Source organism: Diplotaxodon limnothrissa, linkage group LG18 (genome assembly GCF_057381915.1).
Source record: "Diplotaxodon limnothrissa isolate DT_005_m linkage group LG18, D_limnothrissa_male_GT1.1, whole genome shotgun sequence".
Taxonomy (NCBI): domain Eukaryota; kingdom Metazoa; phylum Chordata; class Actinopteri; order Cichliformes; family Cichlidae; genus Diplotaxodon; species Diplotaxodon limnothrissa.
The window spans coordinates 4162470-4185478 of NC_140613.1; the positions used below are offsets into that span (position 1 = coordinate 4162470).

General features: G+C 41.9%; 3 protein-coding genes across 3 annotated transcripts; all 3 read left to right on the forward strand.

The window, feature by feature from the left end:
• Positions 1-48: 48 nt before the first annotated feature.
• On the forward strand, positions 49-2608 carry LOC146612867 (tripartite motif-containing protein 16-like). The gene has a single exon (XM_085378400.1). It carries the CDS (start codon positions 121-123, stop codon positions 1795-1797), a length of 1677 nt encoding a protein of 558 aa, XP_085234526.1. The 5' UTR covers positions 49-120; the 3' UTR covers positions 1798-2608.
• A 5371-nt stretch (positions 2609-7979) lies between these two features.
• LOC146612868 (uncharacterized) lies at positions 7980-21901 on the forward strand. The gene is made up of 6 exons (XM_085377661.1): positions 7980-8165; positions 9402-9680; positions 10171-10995; positions 18622-18683; positions 19714-19975; positions 20678-21901. Exons 2-6 carry the CDS (start codon positions 9434-9436, stop codon positions 21604-21606), a joined length of 2325 nt encoding a protein of 774 aa, XP_085233787.1. The 5' UTR covers positions 7980-8165; positions 9402-9433; the 3' UTR covers positions 21607-21901.
• On the forward strand, positions 15247-17048 carry LOC146612869 (tripartite motif-containing protein 16-like). Its single transcript, XM_085378355.1, has one exon. It carries the CDS (start codon positions 15251-15253, stop codon positions 16928-16930), a length of 1680 nt encoding a protein of 559 aa, XP_085234481.1. The 5' UTR covers positions 15247-15250; the 3' UTR covers positions 16931-17048.
• Positions 21902-23009: the final 1108 nt, after the last annotated feature.

Sequence of the window (23009 nt, forward strand, 5' to 3'; positions counted from 1 at the left end):
GTGTGTTAGAGCTGGCAGGCCCCATTCACAGCAGCAACACTTGTTGTTCAGATCAGAGGTCAGACCAGTTTCTATAATAAGGAAGTGAAACTCACACAGTCACTGACACTGAGAGGAGAAATGGCGCAGAAAGGAGTTCAGCTAGACCGAGAAACCTTCTCTTGTTCGATCTGTTTGGATCTACTGAAGAATCCGGTGACTATTCCCTGTGGACACAGCTACTGCATGAAGTGTATTGAAAGCTTCTGGGATGAAGAGGAAAAGAAGAAAATCTACAGCTGCCCTCAGTGCAGACAGACTTTCACAGCGAGGCCTGTCCTGGAGAAAAACACCATGTTAGCAGTTTTAGTGGAGCAGCTGAAGAAGACTGGACTCCAAGCTGCTCCTGCTGATCACTGCTATGCTGGACCTGAAGATGTGGCCTGTGATGTCTGCACTGGAAGAAAAATGAAAGCCTTCAAGTCCTGTTTAGTCTGTCTGGCATCTTACTGTGAGAAACACCTTCAGCCTCATTATGATGCTGCTCCATTAAAGAAACACAAGCTGGTGGAGCCCTCCAAGAAGCTCCAGGAGAACATCTGCTCTCGTCATGATGAGGTGATGAAGATGTTCTGCCGTACTGATCAGCAGAGTATCTGTTATCTCTGCTCTGTGGATGAACATAAAGGCCACGACACAGTCTCAGCTGCAGCAGAAAGGACTGAGAGGCAGAGAGAGCTGGAGGTGAGTCGACAAAACATCCAGCAGAGAATCCAGGACAGAGAGAAAGATGTGAAGCTGCTTCAACAGGAGGTGGAGGCCATCAATCAGTCTGCTGATCAAACAGTGGAGCACAGTGAGAAGATCTTCACTGAGCTGATCCATCTCATCCAGAAAAGAAGCTCTGATGTGAAGCAGCAGATCAGATCCCAGCAGGAAACTGAAGTGAGTCGAGTCAAAGAGCTTCAGGAGAAGCTGGAGCAGGAGATCACTGAGCTGAAGAGGAAAGATGCTGAGCTGAAGCAGCTCTCACACACAGAGGATCACATCCAGTTTCTACACAACTACCCCTCACTGTCAGCACTCAGTGAGTCTACAGACTCATCCAGCATCAATATCCGTCCTCTGAGCTACTTTGAGGATGTGACAGCAGCTGTGTCAGAGGTCAGAGATAAACTACAGGACATTCTGAGAGAGGAACGGACAAACATCTCACTGACAGTCACTGAAGTGGATGTTTCACTGTCACGACCAGAGCCAAAGACCAGAGCTGGATTCTTAAAATATTCATGTGAAATCACACTGGATCCAAACACAGCAAACACATGGCTGTTATTATCAGAGGGGAACAGAAAAGCAACATTTATGGATCAACAACAGTCTTATTCTGATCATCCAGACAGATTCACTTGGTGGTCTCAGGTCCTGAGTCGAGAGAGTCTGACTGGACGTTGTTACTGGGAGGTGGAGTGGAGAGGGAGAGGGAGAGGGAGAGTTTATGTAGCAGTCGCATACAAGAATATCAGCAGAAAAGGAGATGAATGTGGATTTGGACGTAATGACAAATCTTGGTCATTAAATTGTAACAACAACAGTTTTACATTTTGGTACAACAACATTGAAACTCCTGTCTCAGGTCCTCGTTCCTCCAGAGTAGGAGTGTACCTGGATCACAGAGCAGGTATTTTGTCCTTCTACAGCGTCTCTGAAACCATGACTCTCCTCCACAGAGTCCAGACCACATTCACTCAGCCGCTCTATGCTGGACTGAGGCTTTACTGTTATGGAGCCACTGCTGAGTTGATTAAAGTGAAATAGACTGAAGTCTTTCATATTGTTGTAAGTTTAAATCTGTATTTTAGTTCCCTTTTAGTTTCTCTCCATCATTATTGTGGTATTTATGTGCTGCACATAAATCAGATGTCAGTCAAACATTATGGGCAGTACCTCGACATCTTCAACATGTTGTCTTGATGTTTTTACGTTTTATAGGTGGAGCTCTTTCCTGTGTCTGTTCAGCCATGGAGACTATCAATGCTTATGGATATTTTTATTTGAAAAATTTCTCCACATGACAACATAAACTTCTCTATCTTCTAAATGTTTACTGAATATTTTTCTTAGGTATTTGTATGTTGTTGTTTCTCTTCACTGATCTTAACAGAGAAGTCTACAGACCTTCCTTTATCACACAGATTTTATTCTCATTTGTACATTTATAAAGAAAACAATTAATTACAGAGCAATAAGAAATTTTAAGAAAGTGCACTATATCATAATTTATAGTAAAGTGTATTAAAGCATCGTTAGTTAGTCACTTATTTAGTTTGGAGCTGTATCATCTGACACTGTAGAAACATTTCCTCCAGCTTCAGCACAGAATGTTAAAAACAGAACTATTAATGAGAACAAACAGTAGGAACACAGTATCAGCAAACATCATGGCTTAAAATGGAGAGTAAAAATCTAAAAAGAAATAAACAAATTAGTAAAAAGGATTTCCTGTTGACATGTTATTGGTCCTATCTTGTCTGCAGCACCTCCAGGATGCTTCTTATATGTTTCTGGTTATTTTTGCACCAATTTTAGTTTTTGTCAGTAGGAAGTTCAAGTTCAACTCAGTGTGTTTGTTTGTTTGTTTTTTTCAAACTGATGCCTGACCTTGAACACCAAACATCTGTCAATAAAGCAATGATATAAAATGCTTATATTAGTACTGAAAAACTGCATATCCACTTTACAAATATAAATAATGATATAAATCCACAGCTGAACTGGAGGAGCAGCTGATCTAGTTCACTCATGTGTTTCTGGACTAAGAGTTGGAGCAAATACCTTATGATTCAGTGATGTTTGTTTTTGTTAAATATTTTGTAGATCCAAGAGTGAGTTTGACTCATGATGATGATGTTCCGAATTAAACAAAGTTGGTCACAAATTCTTCAAAGCTGTTTATTAAGAATATATTCACTTGGACTCATGAGACAGGCTTGTGATCCAAGGGAGCCATCAACTGGACAATTACTGACATGACAACAAAAAAGCTAAGTACAGAGGGGGGAACAGAGGTGAAAATACTTGCTTTAAAGGATTGTAATGTTTCCTTTTAAAATAAGTCTCTAAGGTCAGACAAAGGGACAGAAACTCATAGCTTTCTACCAGCCCAATGACAAAACTATAAGTTGTTTTTTAACATCTACTTTTTCATCTATTTGGCAGTCACAGTGAAAAGTATAAACATTGGCACGCTTTGTCTTGTGATTCTGCTGTTCGTAAAAAATGACCATGCGCAAAGTACCAGACTTTAAGGCTTTGACTTGATGCCAATGGCCTGAGGAGGACAGTATTACCCTTGGACATGTGTAGTCTGCCGTCTACTCAATAGAAGAAGAAGAAGCGCGGAAATGGCACAACTGTCTTCAGTTTCTGGGAGAGTTTAACAATGAGAGACTGATGATGCAGAAGAAATCTCCGTGGTTAAAAACATTAAAAACAGTCGTCCAGGATGATGAGATCCGCCACTGGCTCAGACTGCTGTATATCAGCCGGAGACCCGAGATGAAGTCACGCAGCAGGTATGTAAAACTGTGATGTTCTCAATGAACTAACACAGGAACGATCTGAGCTCAGTCTGTAAGCTAACAGGCTAAAATCAGAGAGCAGCTAATCAAACAAGTGCGTCCGTTTTTTTTAAAGGTAAACTTTTAACAATAGACTTTCATGAGACACATCAAAACCAAACAGGGAGGGAAAGCTTCGGTTTTCTGCACTGTGCCACAGTTCGCTGTCTGCTTCGGTTCACGACGCCTCACTCCGGGGCTACAGACAGTTCTCTGCCGCCTGTGGTGCTCCTCACCTCCGTCTGCACCCACAGACTTCCCGAGGTGGAGGCAGGCCGGCAGGGACTTTGAGAGATGGGCTTTACTTTTAAAAATACCCCTTAATCAGGGTCTAACTCACTAAAAGATGGCCACATGTCTCTCTCCAACTTAATCTCTTTCTTTTAAGTAATTGTTTTTCATTGAAATGAAATTAATTGTTCAATAAAATGATTACATTTATAATTTAATTAAAGTTAAATGAATCAAGGTGATTTTGACTTTGCTAGTTAACAGGAAGAGAAACAAACTTACACAGGATAAAATGAAATTTGGACCCAGCAGAAAAAGTCAGATCACAGACAAACAGAAACATTCCTCTTTGGCTAAAATAAAATGCAGATTATTGCTCATCTGCAGTTTTAATCATGGTGAATAATTTATGATTCAGCCAAGTAAGATTCTTCTGTGTGGAGGTTTTTCCCCTGTCAAAAGGCATTGACCATTACCTTCATCTAAACATGGAATTTAAGTCATGTAGTTGCCGTTGTTTGTTTTTAAAGAGGTCATAATATTTTTGTGATGGTAGAAATTTATCTTCAAAGTAATAGTTATAAAGTGAATTAATAAGACTTTCCAACAAAGAGAGGGAGTCACATGGTGCTTCTGAAACATTTGTACAAACCTCTCTCACATATGTGAGCAACATGCTCACAGTGTACAGCCCTGCTGACTGAGGCTGCACCTTTACCTGTCTAATCTTTTTCTTTTTACTTTGTTCCTCAAGTCCCACATCAACATGAAGTGTAAGGAGGAGGAAGATCTGGCTGGCCAGCAGGTCTGGAAGCAGGAGAGGAACTTCAATCTGGACCAGGAGGACACAGATCCCCCACAGATCAAAGAGGAACAGGAGGAACTCTGCATCAGTCAAGAGGGAGAACAGCTTGTAGTGAAACACGAGGATGAAGGCATCGTCGTCTGGAGCGGGGAAGAGCGGCTCAGACAGCTGCATAACATCTGGAAACCTGAGAAAGATTTACAGACCAGCGGTAAAACTGTAATCGCTTTTCTGAAGTGTTAACATTAATATTAAACCTACAGTTTGTATCAGTCAGATCTATTTAATGTGTATTCGTGAAAACATGACAGGGAGTTTTAAATGGACTGGTTCTTATATAGCGCTTTTCTACTCAATCTTGAGCACTCAAAGCGCTTTACAAAACTTGTGCATTCACCCACTCACTCCCATTCGCACAAGCACATTTTTCTTAGTGCTTTCTACCAACATTCAGACACACATTCCACAGATCAAAGAGCAACTTGAGGCAACTTGGAGTTAGTATCTTGCCCAAGGATATTTGAAATGCAGACTAGGTGAAGCCGGGAATCGAACCGATCAGTAGATGATCTGCTCTACCGCCTGAGCTACAGCCACCCCCAATAGTGAAGATTATTTTGAAAAATATCAAGATGTAGATCAGTTTCGAGATCAACTCCAAAATAGATCATCAGTCAGTCAGTAATAAGTGAGTTCTTTTTTGTTTGAAAGGTTTTTTTTACTCTTAATGTTGCTGAAAAATGTCAGAACTCAAGTTCTCATTTGCATCAGAGTGCACAAATAACTTCATTTTTACACACTTTTAATTTCACCTGCAAATGTGAGCAACATGCCCTCATGACAGACTTTAGTATTTAGTATTTATTTATTTATTGTCATTGTCAAGAACAATGAAATTGCGTTTGGGGCTTCCATACAACCCAAAAAAAAGAAGAAAATAATAAATACCCCTTAAAACCCAAGTGTACATATTTAACCCAGTGTGACTCCAATGCAATAAGACAATCCTTAGCAATAATGTTCGTAGAAATTCAGACAAAGACCTGAGAAACATGACAAAATACAACAATGCAACCCATTCAATATTATTGTACTGTGAGATATGATATCAGATATGATAGTTATCTATTTAAGAAAGAGGGGGGGGGGGCAGGAGGGGGAAGAGAATAAAGATATGATGCACCAATGCAGACCAGTTCATTGCTATTAAGAAGTTGGATATGGTTATTGTCCGTGAGAGGGGGGCAGAGAGTTCAGGAGCCTCACAGCCTGTGGATACAGGCTGTTGGCCAGTCTGGATGTTCTGGCCTGTATAGACCTGTACCTTCTCCCTGAGGGCAGCAGATGGAAAAGGTGGCGCGCAGGGTGATGTTGGTCCCGCAGGATACTGTGCACCCTCCTCAGACAGCGAGTGGGGAAGATATTACTGATCTCTGGCAGACTTGTTCCAATAATTCTGCCAGCTTCTTTCACCACCCGCTGGAGTGCTTGCTGATCGGCCTTGGTGCAGCTGGGGAACCACACTAGAAATCCATACGTCAGAACGCTGCTGATGGCACAGTTGTAGAAGTTCAACATCAGAGATCTGGGAATGTGTGCGCTCCGCAGTCTCCTCAGGTAGTAGAGGCGCTGTTGGGCCTTCCGTACAACTGAGGTGATATGGTTGCCCCAGGACAGGTCCTCGGTCACAGTTACCCCCAAGAATTTAAAACTGCTCACCCTCTCCACCGCCTCACTGCCAATGAAGAGAGGCAGATGGTTGTTATGGCCCCTCTTCCGGAAATCTACAATGATCTCCTTGGTCTTTTTGGTGTTTAAGACCAAGTTATTGTCGTGGCACCATGACTCTAGTTGTTGCACCTCTGTCCTATAGTTTGTCTCATCATTGTTGGATATAAGTCCGAGCACTGTAGTGTCATCTGCAAACTTAACAATGAGATTGGACGCGCAGGAGGAAATACAGTCATGGGTGAAGAGAGTGTATAGCAGAGGGCTCAGAACACACCCCTGAGGGGCACCGGTGTTGACCACAAGGGTGGAAGAGGTGTTCTTACCCACTCTGACACTGTCTACGGTTAGTGAGGAAGTCCACAATCCAGTTGCACAGAGAGGAGTTAAGTCCCAGTTGGTGGAGTTTGGGACGGAGTTTGTATGGCTGGATGGTATTAAAAGCCGAGCTGTAGTCTACAAAGAGGAGCCGTGCATAGGTATTCCTGTGTTCCAAGTGCTTCAGTAATGTGTGCAGCACTGTGGCGATCGCATCCTCGGTTGACCGGTTCTCCCTGTATGCAAACTGGTGCGAGTCCAGGGATGGTGGAAAAGCAGCTCTGATGTGTTTAATGACCAGTCTCTCCAGGCATTTGGCGGGAATGGGGGTGAGTGCCACAGGTCTGAAATCGTTCAGACATGTGACATTTGACTGTTTTGGGATGGGAACGATGGTTGCTGCTTTGAAATAGGATGGTACCAGTGAACAGGACAACGAGGTGTTATATATAGAGGTGAAGACGTCCGCCAGGTCCGCAGCACAGTCTTTTAGCACCCGGCCCAGCACTCCATCCGGCCCGGCCGCCTTCCTGGTGTTAATGCTCCGGAACACACGCCTCAGCTCATGAGTGCTCAGGACCGGAGCAGGGTCGGTTGAGGGGAGAGGGGACAGGACAGGGTCGGTGTTCTCCCTGTCAAAACGGGCATAAAAGAGATTTAGATCCTCAGCCAGAGTAGAACTGTCGGCTGAGGGTGATGGTGTTCTTCTTTTGTAGTCCGTGATAGCCCTGATGCCCTCCCAGACCTGCCTTGGGTTTGTGTTGTTCTCAAACCTGGCCTCGATACGCCTCCTGTGCTGCTGCTTGGCAGTCTTGATGCCTCTTCTCAGGTTGGCCCTGGCAGCACTGTATGCCTCCTGGTCCCCGGATTTGAAAGCGTTGTTCCTTGTTCGAATAAGTTGTTGAACTCCGTGTGTCATCCAGGGTGGATTATTAGGGAACACACGGAATCGTTTCCAAGTTGTTACATTGTCCACACAGAAACAGATGTAGTCCAAGACAGTGGAGGTGTAACTGTCCAATGCGACATGATTGTCAGTGTCCTGCACCTTGAATACATCCCAGTCTGTGCAGTGGAAACAGTCCTGAAGCATCGGAATAGCGTCCTGCGGCCATGTTCTCACGGTTTTGGTTGTAATCCCAGTGCTCTTGATCTTTTGTGTGTATATTGGGTGTAGCAGAAGGGAGAGATGGTCTGACAGACCCAGGTGGGGATAAGCCTGGGCTCTGTACGCATTCGCCATGTTGGTGTACACCTGGTCCAACGTTCTATCTAACTAAAACTTTATCTTCTCAGAAGTGTTTTTCTATAATTACATTTTTTTTATTGTTCGTTTAGAAGCAATAGTGGAGAGACCGGCTGACTGCTGCAGAAGAAATCTGCTCTGAGGTTAACAGAACGTCTGATCGTCCAGTATGAGATCAACCTTCAGCAGAGACTGCTGGATATCAGCCGGAAACCCGAGATAAAGTTACGCATAACAGGTAAAACTGCGATGGTCTCAGTGGACTAACACAAGAATACAACTCATGTAGGACCTGATCAGAGCTCAGCTTGTAGGCTAACATACTGAAATCAGGGAGCGGCTAATCACACAAGTGCGTCTCTTTTTTACGGTAAACTTTTAGCATTAAACAAACCTTTAGACCGAGAGAAAGTGCCTTTATAGAAGATTTATTTAGAAGATTAAGATAAAAGAGGCAGGGAGGGAAAGCTTCTGTTTTCTGCACTGTGCCACAGTTCGCTGTCTGCTTCGGCTCTCTGACCCTCACTCCGGGGCTACAGACAGTCCTCTGCCGCCTGTGGTGCTCCTCACCTCCGTCTGCACCCACAGGCTTCCCGAGGTGGAGGCAGGCCGGCAGGGACTTTGAAAGATGGGGGTCTAACCCTACAAGACCATCGTGCCTCCCCCACCATCCTCACCTCATGTTAAAATGTATATTTTTCAACTGAATTATATTTGGGTTCAAGAAAATGATGAAGTTTTTAAAATAACTTTGTAATGTTCTAATAAACAGTCTTAACTCGAACTAAATCAGCTCAAATCTCACAGATGTCAGTGTTATTCACAAAGCATGGAAACATAGTTGTTAGTTTTGAATGCAGCCACAGCAGGCAAACTATGGCTGCATGCTCCAAAGAACAGGAGCACAGTAACTGAACACACTCTTAGCACACTTACATCTGATTTTGGGAACAGTTAACAGATCTGAACCTGATGACCTGAGAGGTTTAACTGGGTCAAAGGTCGAGAGCCAATTGAGAACTGTCCAGTTAAACCAACTAAATGATGAAACCTTTGATTTAAAATGTCATGATCAACAGTATCAAAGGCAGCAATGAGATCAAATAGAACTAAGACTGAAACTCTGAGTCCCTAATAATCTTCAGATCACTGATGACTTTAGTTGGGTTGATTCTGTGCAATGACTGGCTGTGAAACCTGACTGGTACTTATCTGCTATGGCACTGTGAGATTTTCAGTTTAATCTACAACAATGACAAACATTTACTTGCAGCGTGAAGCTGGCAGCAGCTACCTGAATGATTTGTACTCTGAACTTTCCTAATAAGAGTATCAGAGCTCGAGAGTAACTTACACTTTCATTGTTCACGTTTGTACAGTTTAAATTTCACTCACATATGAGGACATGCTCAGAGTGGACTATATTTGCTCAGATGTGTTTTCCTGTCATCACATTATTAACCTTTTTCCTCAGTGACCCTTTGTTCCTCAAGATCTCCCCCTAACATGAAGTGTGAGGAAGAGGAGGGCCTGTATGACCAGCAGGTCTCCAACCAGGAGAGGAACTCCAGTCTGGACCAGGAGGGCCCAGATCCTCCACAGATCAAAGAGGAAGAGGAGGAACTCTGCATCAGCGATGACGTAGAAAAGATTGTACTCAAACAGGAGGACGAAGGCCTCATCTGGACTGAAGAAGAGCAGCTCAGACAGCTGGATAACATCTGGAAACCTGAAATGAACTTACACAGCAGGGGTATGTAAAACCGTAATGGTCTTACCTAAAAATTAATATGACTTTAATTCATTCATTCAATGAAGATATTTTGGAAACACATCAGAGTTCTTCAAGGCCAGTGTTTAAATAAACTCAGCTGATTGTTAGTCGAGGTTTTCTGAGAGCTTCGCTGCTTTTTATCCCCATATTTTAATCCTACTTTTAAATTTCCCCTTCTGTCTGATGTTTGTCTTATCATTTACATAAACATCTTTCCAACAGTAATTGGTGGACAAACTGTGATTGGTGCATAGAAATTTACTAACGTGTTAGAAGTGAGTGCATGAAATCTTATTTTAACAGTTTCCAGGTCTGGGTAAATGATATGATGATATTTCGGATGATATTTTGATTAAACTCTGTTGTAGAGTTGGAAATGGACAGCTGTAGACACCACTGCCGAGTAGTCATTCTTGTTATACTTCTATATTTATCTAAGACAAGTAATTTTGTCCATTTGTCACCTCAGCTTTCCCACAACAGCATGAATGTGAGGAGGAACTGGTTTTTGGGGACCAGGAGAGAAACTTCAGCCTCGACCAGGAGGATCCGGAGCTTCCACAGATAAAAGAGGAAGAGGAGGAACCTTGCACCAGTCAGGACGTAGATCAGCTTGTAGTGAAGCAGGAGACTGAAGGCATTATTATCTTCATGGTGGCTCCTACTTATGAGGAAAGTGAGCCAGAGCTGGACAGTGAACATCTCCTTTCTTCCAGCTCTCCTGAACCAGAGAGCAGAGATCAGCAAGACAACTTTCCTGTGTCAGAGAGTCAGCGTAAAACTGACACAAGTAAAAAGTTTGTGAAATGTGAGATTTGTGGAAAAACCTTTGAGTACAGATCCAAACTAACGAGACATATGAGGGTTCACACAGGTGAGAAGCCACATTCTTGCAGCACCTGCGGAAAAAGATTCAGCCTGATGATAAACTTGAAAACTCACATGAGAATCCACACAGGTGAGAAGCCGTATTCTTGTGGCATCTGCGGAAAAGAATTTAGAGACCAATCAACGTTCAAAAAGCACATGACAGTTCACACAGGTGAGAAGCCTTATTCTTGTAGCACCTGCGGGAAAAGCTTCAGTCAGAAACCAACACTGGAGAGACACCAGAGAAGCCACACAGGCGAGAAGCTGCACTCCTGCGGCACCTGTGGGAGGGGATTCAGTCAGATGATAAACTTGAAAACTCACATGAGAATTCACACAGGTGAGAAGCCTCATTCATGTAGCACCTGTGGGAAAAGCTTCATTCAGAGGATACAGTTACAAAGACACATGAGGATTCACACTAGTTAAAAGTGGGAGAACTGTCAGATGAAGCAGTCCACTGAGAAGCCAGATCAGAGCAGATCAGATGACCTCCTTCCTTAAAAAACTCTGTATTGTTTATTGTATGTAGGGGTGGGAGATATAGCCTCAAAATAATATTTCAAGAAACTTACATTTAAAAAAAATAATGTACATTTTATCAGCTCGGCAGGCAGCAGCATTTATATGTGTAAGTAAATGATGGATTTTCCATCTTTCTCTTCCAGTGAGCTGCTGTCACTGATGACAGCTTAGCTAATTCAAAGTGTGAAAATGTGGCCACCTCAAGGTGCTTGATATTGTAAGGTAAAGACCCAACAATAATACAATGAAAACAGAGAAAACCCAAACAGTCATATGACCCCCTATTAGCAAGCGTTTTGGCGACAGTGGGAAGGAAAAACTCCTTTTTAACAGGAAGAAACCTCCAGCAGAACCAGGCTCAGGGAGGGACCCCCATCTGCAACAAGGAAAGTTTTAAGTCTAATCTTAAAAGCTGAAGGCTCTGCCTCCCATTCTACCTTTAAATACTCTATGAACAACATTATAGTGCAATGTTAGTGACACGGCATACATGAAATATGAGCACATAAGTATCCTCAGGGGTGTTTTTCCTGGAAGTTTTAAGAAAAGTGTATTACAAGTGCTTACACTCTAGCTTAATATCCAAAATAACCTTGTAATGCGGAGCCTGCACAATTCTGTCATATAAGGAAAAGAAATTCTACCTGGTTTGTTTCATCTTGGGTCGAGCTTTTTAACCTCCTGCTTTTCCACCGTGTAGCACATCAGTAATTTCCATCCACTGACTGCTCTTGCTGTTATATGAAATGTAACTCGCGAGTGCTCCAGTGATGCATGGTTGAATCATTTGTTTACCGTTGGGTCGCACATCACTGCTGCTAGTATCTCCTGCTCACGTGCCTTCACAGCCCGGTTGTACTCAAGTGTGTTTTTGCTTAAAGTGTTGTAACAGGTTTGCTTTTTTCACTTTCAGTGGGAAAAGTTTTCTTGCATATTTTGCGAACATTCAGCTACCAAACTGTGACTGGAGCCCGACATATGGCTCTGGCTGTGAGACATGACTGGGGTTGACTCATTGGGGTGAATGCAAACACATGATGTTCCTCTAAACACACTTTTTTGTAAACATTTATACCAGTATTATTGCAGATCATATGATATGTCACAGCCCTAATTCTGTTTGTTGCATATTCCATTAAAACCTGTAATGAAGATGAAACACGTATTTACATTCATTTGATGTGATATTTGTATCGTGTTGAGCTGTGGAGGTGACAAAAAAGTTGCTGAGATGTTTTATTTTTTTGTTTAGTGGAGAGGTTTTACTCCACAGAGTCAAAGCTGGAAAGAAACACACATGAGACCAAACATTTTGTGATTTAATCTTGATTTTCATGAAGACTGAATTTCAGCATGTGCTCATCCTGTTGATTCGTATGTTGGTGTTGGTTATGTGTCTTAAAAGTGAAATAAAGATTTCTTTAAAACTTCTTGTGGCTATTTTTTTAAGGCACAATCTCTACAACATGAAACAACGTCTGTGAAGCACATTTTGTACAGTGGGCAGGGAGACTTGCCCATCACTGTGGTGGTGGGGTGGATGAGATTTGCCTGCGGTCACTTAAGGCTCTGTATGTTGTGGGTCTGTCCTGGTTGTCCTGCTCAAACATTGTATGGAAGTTGAGGTCAGTGCCTTCAGACCGGCCAACTATGGTGGTAATCATGGTCCCCTGTTTTATGAAGGGAGTGTAGAGGGTATGTTTGCACTTCAGGCCTCCCTAGGAAGGTCTATATCTGTAGTCACTTTCACTGTTTTCTTATTGCTGTTTCAAATTGTTGTTTCTGTTTGTAGCCTTTTTATTGAAGGATTTTGGTTTATATTATTAATATGTGCATTTGTTGTTATTAATAATATTTGCTTCACTCTCCATTTGATGTGTTTTTGGTATGTTTTACTTTTAATTGTTCTATGATTATGTTTATGTGTGGTTTATAATTATATTTAAGTTCTGGGTTTTTTTATGAATAAAAGTGACTTAACTTGTCAGAGATATGAGACTTTGGGCATTTCCCCTTCTGTCTTATTCTCAGTGTCTTGTCTCCATGTTTATTTACCTCTGTGTTGCTATCTTTGTGTCTCTGTCTCTTTCTCTTCCCCTGTTCAGTGGGATTTAAGACTTCCAACAAATAATTTCAAAGGGTCAATTAAATTTTAATAAAACCATTTTACTCAACACTGCACTCGAATTTTAGCATTTTTTTTTACTCAGTCATAAAAAGATTCATCTTAAAATATGTTTTAGATACATTTTTATTACTTTTCTTTCTTTCTTTCTTTTCTTGTTGTTGTCCCGTTTCGTTTTTTAGCCATCAGAATTATTGTCTGAAGGCCAAAAAAGATGCCCAACTAACTTAATTTACCAAATGGACCATCACGGCCTTGCCATATTGGTCCATTTGATCAACCTTTGTTATTATTTATTTATTTTAATTTATTTTCAGTTGTTACAGATAGGACAGACATGACTGGGGGATAGGAAGGAAGGAAGGAAGGAAGAAAAGGGGAAGAGGGACAGTGAGAAAGGGCACTTAAAAAATATCTCCCAGGTCACCTGTTGAGAGAAGAAAATAAGAGAAAACAAGCAAAAAAGAGAGCAACATAATAACACAACACCATTGCAATAATCTAGCTAAGTGTAAATAACAGTAAATATTAAATACTGAATGTGATTGTGCAGCACGCAAGATTGACATCGCACAATGTGGTTTGAGGTAGCAGCCAAGAAAGGTGTAGCTTGTGTGTGTGAACACCTGTGTGGATGAGTGCTCGTCTATTCAAAAGGCTTCTCCATGTAACGATCTGCTGGTGTGGGGAGCCACAGCCTCGTCCCCCAGGGCATGAAGCAGGCATGGAGGAGATCCAGGCCCCAGACATCCAGAGGCCCCCAGAGTGCGAGCGCCCAAAGAGGACCACCGGAGGGGCAACCGTGCCACCTTCCTGGGAAGAGCTGAGGAGAACCCCAGATGAGGGGTCACCCAACAGCCACAGAGCAGAAGCCAGAGGGGGCTGCAGTGACGTACACGCGGGCTCTGCCGGCAGTCAGCTGTGCCAGAGTGAATCGAGCCCCCGCAAGGGGCCCGACCGAGCCACAGGCACCAGGCCCCACCAAGCAGCCGTACCGGGGAGTGAGCTGGTACAGACCTGAGCGCCCAGCCCTGGACACCAAGAACGCACCGATGTCTGAGGGCATCAGCCACCAGCAGGGAGTGTGGTGAGGGGAAATAAGCCTCCATACCTTGGAGGGCCTGAGATGTTCCAAGGGGGTGGAGTGTAAGACCCGAGCTGACATATAGACACAGACGAATAGGCGCACACAGACCTAAACATGCATTCCCACCCTCATGCACACATATACAAATACTCGGCGCTCATCCAACCTGGATACAGACACAAATGGACACTGTACATGTACTGTACAGCACGGCCCCTCCTGAGAACCCTCAATGTCTACATGCATTTAAAACTGAGAGGTGGGCACCGGCGCCAGAGGTGAGGTTGAATACAAAGACTGTCCTCTGGACACCGTATAACATGCCCGATCCCAAGGCCCTATATGTATGTGTTATGAGAGTGTGAGTAATGTGGATGTCTAGGTTGTGGAATAAAATCAGTCTGCTGATAAAACAGTGAGCACAGTGAGAAGATCTTCACTGAGCTGATCCATCTCATCTCATAAAATTGAGGCACAGGTGACCAGGAGGGGACAGAGGGGGAACGACCTTTTATTGCTTTTTTCTACAACAATTTCTTAGTTCAGCTGCAGTATTTGATATCCTGTAATGACTAAAATGATAATTTAAACAAATTTACATGAAAAGATTGTCTTTTAAATGTTAAGTTTATTTAACAACTTTAAAGGCTGAGCAGTGCTATTTTTAAATGAAAAACTCACAGGCTCACATGTTCCAGGATTGAATTAGTGTCTGATAACCCTCCCTCTTCCTGCTCTCTAACTCAGCACCTCCTCTCTGTCCACATGTTCCCTTGTTCCCTCCCCTTCTGATCTGCAGTTTGAAGATGGGTGCAACCAACATGTGGTGACGTATAAGAGCTGACAGATCCCATTCGCTACAGAAACCTATGTTGTTTAGATCAGAGCAGTTTCAGTTCTGAGGAAGTGAAACTCACACAGTCACTGACACTGTTGGGTGAAATGGCGCAGAAAGGAGTTCAGCTGGACCGAGAAACCTTCTCTTGTTCGATCTGTTTGGATCTACTGAAGGATCCGGTGACTATTCCCTGTGGACACAGCTACTGCATGAAGTGTATTGAAAGCTTCTGGGATGAAGAGGAAAAGAAGAAAATCTACAGCTGCCCTCAGTGCCGGAGGACTTTCACAGCGAGGCCTGTCCTGGAGAAAAGCACCATGTTAGCAGTTTTAGTGGAGCAGCTGAAGAAGACTGGACTCCAAGCTGCTCCTGCTGATCACTGCTATGCTGGACCTGAAGATGTGGCCTGTGATGTCTGCACTGGAAGAAAAATGAAAGCCTTCAAGTCCTGTCTGGTGTGTTTGGTCTCTTACTGTGAGAAACATGTTAAGCTTCATTATGAATGTCCTGCATTTGACAAACACAAGCTGGTGGAGCCCTCCAAGAAGCTCCAGGAGAACATCTGCTCTCGTCATGATGAGGTGATGAAGATGTTCTGCCGTACTGATCAGCAGAGTATCTGTTATCTCTGCTCTGTGGATGAACATAAAGGCCACGACACAGTCTCAGCTGCAGCAGAAAGGACTGAGAGGCAGACAGAGCTGGAGGTGAGTCGACAAAACATCCAGCAGAGAATCCAGGACAGAGAGAAAGATGTGAAGCTGCTTCAACAGGAGGTGGAGGCCATCAATCAGTCTGCTGATCAAACAGTGGAGCACAGTGAGAAGATCTTCACTGAGCTGATCCATCTCATCCAGAAAAGAAGCTCTGATGTGAAGCAGCAGATCAGATCCCAGCAGGAAACTGAAGTGAGTCGAGTCAAAGAGCTTCAGGAGAAGCTGGAGCAGGAGATCACTGAGCTGAAGAGGAAAGATGCTGAGCTGAAGCAGCTCTCACACACAGAGGATCACATCCAGTTTCTACACAACTACCCCTCACTGTCAGCACTCAGTGAGTCTACAGACTCATCCAGCATCAATATCCGTCCTCTGAGCTACTTTGAGGATGTGACAGCAGCTGTGTCAGAGGTCAGAGATAAACTACAGGACATTCTGAGAGAGGAACGGACAAACATCTCACTGACAGTCACTGAAGTGGATGTTTCACTGTCACAACCAGAGCCAAAGACCAGAGCTGGATTCTTAAAATATTCATGTGAAATCACACTGGATCCAAACACAGCAAACACATGGCTGTTATTATCAGAGGGGAACAGAAAAGCAACATTAATGAAACAACAACAGTCTTATTCTGATCATCCAGACAGATTCACTGTATGGTATCAGGTCCTGAGTCGAGAGAGTCTGACTGGACGTTGTTACTGGGAGGTGGAGTGGAGAGGGGGAGGAGTTGATGTAGCAGTCGCATACAAGAATATCAGCAGAGAAGGATATGGATGGGGTTATGAATCTGAATTTGGATGGAATGACAAATCTTGGTCATTAAATTGTAACAACAACAGTTTTACATTTCGGTACAACAACATCCAAACTCGTGTCTCAGGTCCTCGTTCCTCCAGAGTAGGAGTGTACCTGGATCACAGAGCAGGTATTTTGTCCTTCTACAGCGTCTCTGAAACCATGACTCTCCTCCACAGAGTCCAGACCACATTCACTCAGCCGCTCTATGCTGGACTTTGGCTTTACTGTTATGGAGACACTGCTGAGTTGATTAAAGTGAAATAGACTGAAGTCTTTCATATTGTTGTAAGTTTAAATCTGTATTTTAGTTCCCTTTTAGTTTCTCTCCATCATTATTGTGGTATTTATGTGCTGCACATAAATCAGATGCCAGTCAAACATTATGGGCAGTACCTCGACATCTTCAACATGTTGTCTTGATGTTTTTACGTTTTATAGGTGGAGCTCTTTCCTGTGTCTGTTCAGCCATGGAGACTATCAATGCTTATGGATATTTTTATTTGAAAAATTTCTCCACATGACAACATAAACTTCTCTATCTTCTAAATGTTTACTGAATATTTTTCTTAGGTATTTGTATGTTGTTGTTTCTCTTCACTGATCTTAACAGAGAAGTCTACAGACCTTCCTTTATCACACAGATTTTATTCTCATTTGTACATTTATAAAGAAAACAATTAATTACAGAGCAATAAGAAATTTTAAGAAAGTGCACTATATCATAATTTATAGTAAAGTGTATTAAAGCATCGTTAGTTAGTCACTTATTTAGTTTGGAGCTGTATCATCTGACACTGTAGAAACATTTCCTCCAGCTTCAGCACAGAATGTTAAAAACAGAACTATTAATGAGAACAAACAGTAGGAACACAGTATCAGCAAACATCATGGCTTAAAATGGAGAGTAAAAATCTAAAAAGAAATAAACAAATTAGTAAAAAGGATTTCCTGTTGACATGTTATTGGTCCTATCTTGTCTGCAGCACCTCCAGGATGCTTCTTATATGTTTCTGGTTATTTTTGCACCAATTTTAGTTTTTGTCAGTAGGAAGTTCAAGTTCAACTCAGTGTGTTTGTTTGTTTTTTTCAAACTGATACCTGACCTTGAACACCAAACATCTGTCAATAAAGCAATGATATAAAATGCTTATATTAGTACTGAAAAACTGCATATCCACTTTACAAATATAAATAATGATATAAATCCACAGCTGAACTGGAGGAGCAGCTGATCTAGTTCACTCATGTGTTTCTGGACTAAGAGTTGGAGCAAATACCTTATGATTCAGTGATGTTTGTTTTTGTTAAATATTTTGTAGATCCAAGAGTGAGTTTGACTCATGATGATGATGTTCCGAATTAAACAAAGTTGGTCACAAATTCTTCAAAGCTGTTTATTAAGAATATATTCACTTGGACTCATGAGACAGGCTTGTGATCCAAGGGAGCCATCAACTGGACAATTACTGACATGACAACAAAAAAGCTAAGTACAGAGGGGGGAACAGAGGTGAAAATACTTGCTTTAAAGGATTGTAATGTTTCCTTTTAAAATAAGTCTCTAAGGTCAGACAAAGGGACAGAAACTCATAGCTTTCTACCAGCCCAATGACAAAACTATAAGTTGTTTTTTAACATCTACTTTTTCATCTATTTGGCAGTCACAGTGAAAAGTATAAACATTGGCACGCTTTGTCTTGTGATTCTGCTGTTCGTAAAAAATGACCATGCGCAAAGTACCAGACTTTAAGGCTTTGACTTGATGCCAATGGCCTGAGGAGGACAGTATTACCCTTGGACATGTGTAGTCTGCCGTCTACTCAATAGAAGAACAAGAAGCGCGGAAATGGCACAACTGTCTTCAGTTTCTGGGAGAGTTTAACAATGAGAGACTGATGATGCAGAAGAAATCTCCGTGGTTAAAAACATTAAAAACAGTCGTCCAGGATGATGAGATCCGCCACTGGCTCAGACTGCTGTATATCAGCCGGAGACCCGAGATGAAGTCACGCAGCAGGTATGTAAAACTGTGATGTTCTCAATGAACTAACACAGGAACGATCTGAGCTCAGTCTGTAAGCTAACAGGCTAAAATCAGAGAGCAGCTAATCAAACAAGTGCGTCCGTTTTTTTTAAAGGTAAACTTTTAACAATAGACTTTCATGAGACACATCAAAACCAAACAGGGAGGGAAAGCTTCGGTTTTCTGCACTGTGCCACAGTTCGCTGTCTGCTTCGGTTCACGACGCCTCACTCCGGGGCTACAGACAGTTCTCTGCCGCCTGTGGTGCTCCTCACCTCCGTCTGCACCCACAGACTTCCCGAGGTGGAGGCAGGCCGGCAGGGACTTTGAGAGATGGGCTTTACTTTTAAAAATACCCCTTAATCAGGGTCTAACTCACTAAAAGATGGCCACATGTCTCTCTCCAACTTAATCTCTTTCTTTTAAGTAATTGTTTTTCATTGAAATGAAATTAATTGTTCAATAAAATGATTACATTTATAATTGAATTAAAGTTAAATGAATCAAGGTGATTTTGACTTTGCTAGTTAACAGGAAGAGAAACAAACTTACACAGGATAAAATGAAATTTGGACCCAGCAGAAAAAGTCAGATCACAGACAAACAGAAACATTCCTCTTTGGCTAAAATAAAATGCAGATTATTGCTCATCTGCAGTTTTAATCATGGTGAATAATTTATGATTCAGCCAAGTAAGATTCTTCTGTGTGGAGGTTTTTCCCCTGTCAAAAGGCATTGACCATTACCTTCATCTAAACATGGAATTTAAGTCATGTAGTTGCCGTTGTTTGTTTTTAAAGAGGTCATAATATTTTTGTGATGGTAGAAATTTATCTTCAAAGTAATAGTTATAAAGTGAATTAATAAGACTTTCCAACAAAGAGAGGGAGTCACATGGTGCTTCTGAAACATTTGTACAAACCTCTCTCACATATGTGAGCAACATGCTCACAGTGTACAGCCCTGCTGACTGAGGCTGCACCTTTACCTGTCTAATCTTTTTCTTTTTACTTTGTTCCTCAAGTCCCACATCAACATGAAGTGTAAGGAGGAGGAAGATCTGGCTGGCCAGCAGGTCTGGAAGCAGGAGAGGAACTTCAATCTGGACCAGGAGGACACAGATCCCCCACAGATCAAAGAGGAACAGGAGGAACTCTGCATCAGTCAAGAGGGAGAACAGCTTGTAGTGAAACACGAGGATGAAGGCATCGTCGTCTGGAGCGGGGAAGAGCGGCTCAGACAGCTGCATAACATCTGGAAACCTGAGAAAGATTTACAGACCAGCGGTAAAACTGTAATGGCTTTTCTGAAGTGTTAACATTAATATTAAACCTACAGTTTGTATCAGTCAGATCTATTTAATGTGTATTCGTGAAAACATGACAGGGAGTTTTAAATGGACTGGTTCTTATATAGCGCTTTTCTACTCAATCTTGAGCACTCAAAGCGCTTTACAAAACTTGTGCATTCACCCACTCACTCCCATTCGCACAAGCACATTTTTCTTAGTGCTTTCTACCAACATTCAGACACACATTCCACAGATCAAAGAGCAACTTGAGGCAACTTGGAGTTAGTATCTTGCCCAAGGATATTTGAAATGCAGACTAGGTGAAGCCGGGAATCGAACCGATCAGTAGATGATCTGCTCTACCGCCTGAGCTACAGCCACCCCCAATAGTGAAGATTATTTTGAAAAATATCAAGATGTAGATCAGTTTCGAGATCAACTCCAAAATAGATCATCAGTCAGTCAGTAATAAGTGAGTTCTTTTTTGTTTGAAAGGTTTTTTTTACTCTTAATGTTGCTGAAAAATGTCAGAACTCAAGTTCTCATTTGCATCAGAGTGCACAAATAACTTCATTTTTACACACTTTTAATTTCACCTGCAAATGTGAGCAACATGCCCTCATTACAGACTTTAACTAAAACTTTATCTTCTCAGAAGTGTTTTTCTATAATTACATTTTTTTTATTGTTCGTTTAGACCTCCACCAGCAAACTGCCTGTAAGGAGGAGGAGTTTGTCGCCAATCAGCAGGAGAGGAACTCAAGTCTGGACCAGGAGGACCCAGATCCTCCACAGATTAAAGAGGAACAGGAGGAACTCTGCACCAGTCAGGAGCTGGAGGAGATTGTACTGAAGCAGGAGATCAATAGTTTTATGGTGACTTCTAGTTTTGAGGAAAGTGACCTCAGTGAATCAGAACCAAACGATGACCAGCTCCTTGCTCTTAACTTTCCTGAACCAGAGCTTGAGGAACAGGAAGAAAACCAGCATGTGGACTCGGGATCAACTAGAAATGCGGAGCTGAAGAAAAGGAGACGTCACAAAAACCGAACAGATAAGTCTCGGAGTGAAACTGATACAAGTAAAAAATCTGTAAGCTGTGACACTTGTGGAAAAACTTTTCAGTGTAAATCCAACCTGACGAGACACATGAGAGTTCACACAAGTGAGAAGCCACATTCTTGTAGCACCTGTGGGAAAAGATTCATTTGGAAATCAGGATTGGAAACTCACGTAAGGATCCACACAGGCGAGAAGCCATATTTTTGCATCACCTGTGGGAAAAGATTTAATAAGAAATCCGGATTTGAAAGTCACGTGAGAATCCACACAGGCGAGAAGCCGTATTTCTGTAGCACATGTGGGAAAAGATTTGGTAAGAAATCAGGACTAGAAACTCATTTGAGAATCCACACCGGTGAGAAAGCGTATTCTTGCAACGTCTGTAGGAAAGAGTTTAGAGACTTGTCGACTATGAAAAGTCACAGAAGGATCCACACAGGTGAGAAACCATATATTTGTAGCTCCTGTGGGGAAAGATTCAGTTGGAAATCAGGACTGAATTTTCATCTAAGGATCCACCTGAGTGACAAACCAAATCACTGCAGCACCCGAGGTAGAAAATGACCTCATGCTCCAAGTCACGGTACATTTCCTGTCCACAGCAGTGAAGGGCACTCTATGTTGTTTGTTCCAGCCCTGACTTTATGTTTCTCTAAGTTTGATATTTTTTTTATTGGTCTTTAAAGGTGACACAAATATTTATTGAACATGGATGCTCTTTTAATATTTACCACAGAAACTTGTATTTCTTCTTCAGTATAGAAGAAAACAAACATGAAAATGAGTTTTTCATCACTTGTTCCTTGTAACAACCATGATGTGATTCCTTTTTATCAGCCAATAAATAAGTTTTAATACACAGGACTAAAGATTTAAAAAAAGTTCAAGACAAGTATACAATTTTTATTTAAATATGTTTTCTTTGTGATTTATGTTAATGAAGGTTATACTTCAGCATGGCTTTGACCTGGTTGTCCTGGTTATTCTTAGCAACATGTTGCAAGATTTGATTAAAATTTTTTGTGACTTATTTTGTGTATTGTGTAATCCCTGCTAAATAAAAGCAGTTAAATGTGCTATATTGGCTCATGATAAGTGTTTATATCATTTTGCCTAAATGCAAGTAAACTCAATGTTTGCCAACTCTGTGTGTGCAGTTTGCTTCATAAGTACAGTAACAGAACTTAAACTACATGGAGCCTATTTTGATTACATCATTACAGATGTAGATATTATTCATAGTTCATATTTCACAGTGTGCTGCAATCTTCTCCACAGACCTGCATTGCTCTCTGTTCAGACCCGTCATCTTCAAGATGTCCACTAGATGTCGTCAGAGTTCCCCCACTTTCCTCATCTATTGTGTTGCCATTACCTGAGCCTGCTTAAAACCTACAGTCCTTTACATATGGGTTCATTCAGGGTCATGTTTAGTGGGCAGGTTTAGTGCGATGAAGGAAACTCGTTTTCTTTAACTTTACCTCTCAGTAAGTAACTGGAGTAACAGACTCACTGATTCCTCCCCACCTGCTGGACATGAACCAGCTGACTGACACTTGTTTTCATTTTCTCATTCATAAAGTTGCTACCAGTTCAATTCATTTATATTTATATAGTGCCAAAAAACAACAGTTGCCTCAAGGTGCTTTATATTGTAAGGTAAAGAATGTAAAAACCTCCACAATTGAACAAGCTGAAAAGAGCAAATGCTCGGCAGCAGTGGCAGAAACAGGCTGTCTGTTGTAATCACTGTAAAACACTAATCACTGGTCAGTCATTTGTTGTGTTGCAATCGGTTACACTGAGGGAAAAAATTTCACAACTGGATCTCGGAGATAATGTGAATATTTGTGAAAATATGTGAAGATGAGGCTGAAATAACTCTGAGACTCTAAAACATGATGAAATGCTTACATATTGAAATGTGTGTAGTAACATGACCTACAGCTTGTTTAAGAACTCGTGAT

Excerpts from the sequence above, each read along its gene's own strand:
- LOC146612867 (XM_085378400.1), top strand. The coding sequence starts at position 121 with ATGGCGCAGAAAGGAGTTCAGCTAGACCGAGAAACCTTCTCTTGTTCG.
- LOC146612868 (XM_085377661.1), top strand. The coding sequence starts at position 9,434 with ATGAAGTGTGAGGAAGAGGAGGGCCTGTATGACCAGCAGGTCTCCAAC. Across the intron at positions 18,684-19,713 it reads GAGATGAAGTCACGCAGCAG|TCCCACATCAACATGAAGTG; the intron begins GTATGTAAAACT and ends TTGTTCCTCAAG. Across the intron at positions 19,976-20,677 it reads GAAAGATTTACAGACCAGCG|ACCTCCACCAGCAAACTGCC; the intron begins GTAAAACTGTAA and ends TTGTTCGTTTAG.
- LOC146612869 (XM_085378355.1), top strand. The coding sequence starts at position 15,251 with ATGGCGCAGAAAGGAGTTCAGCTGGACCGAGAAACCTTCTCTTGTTCG.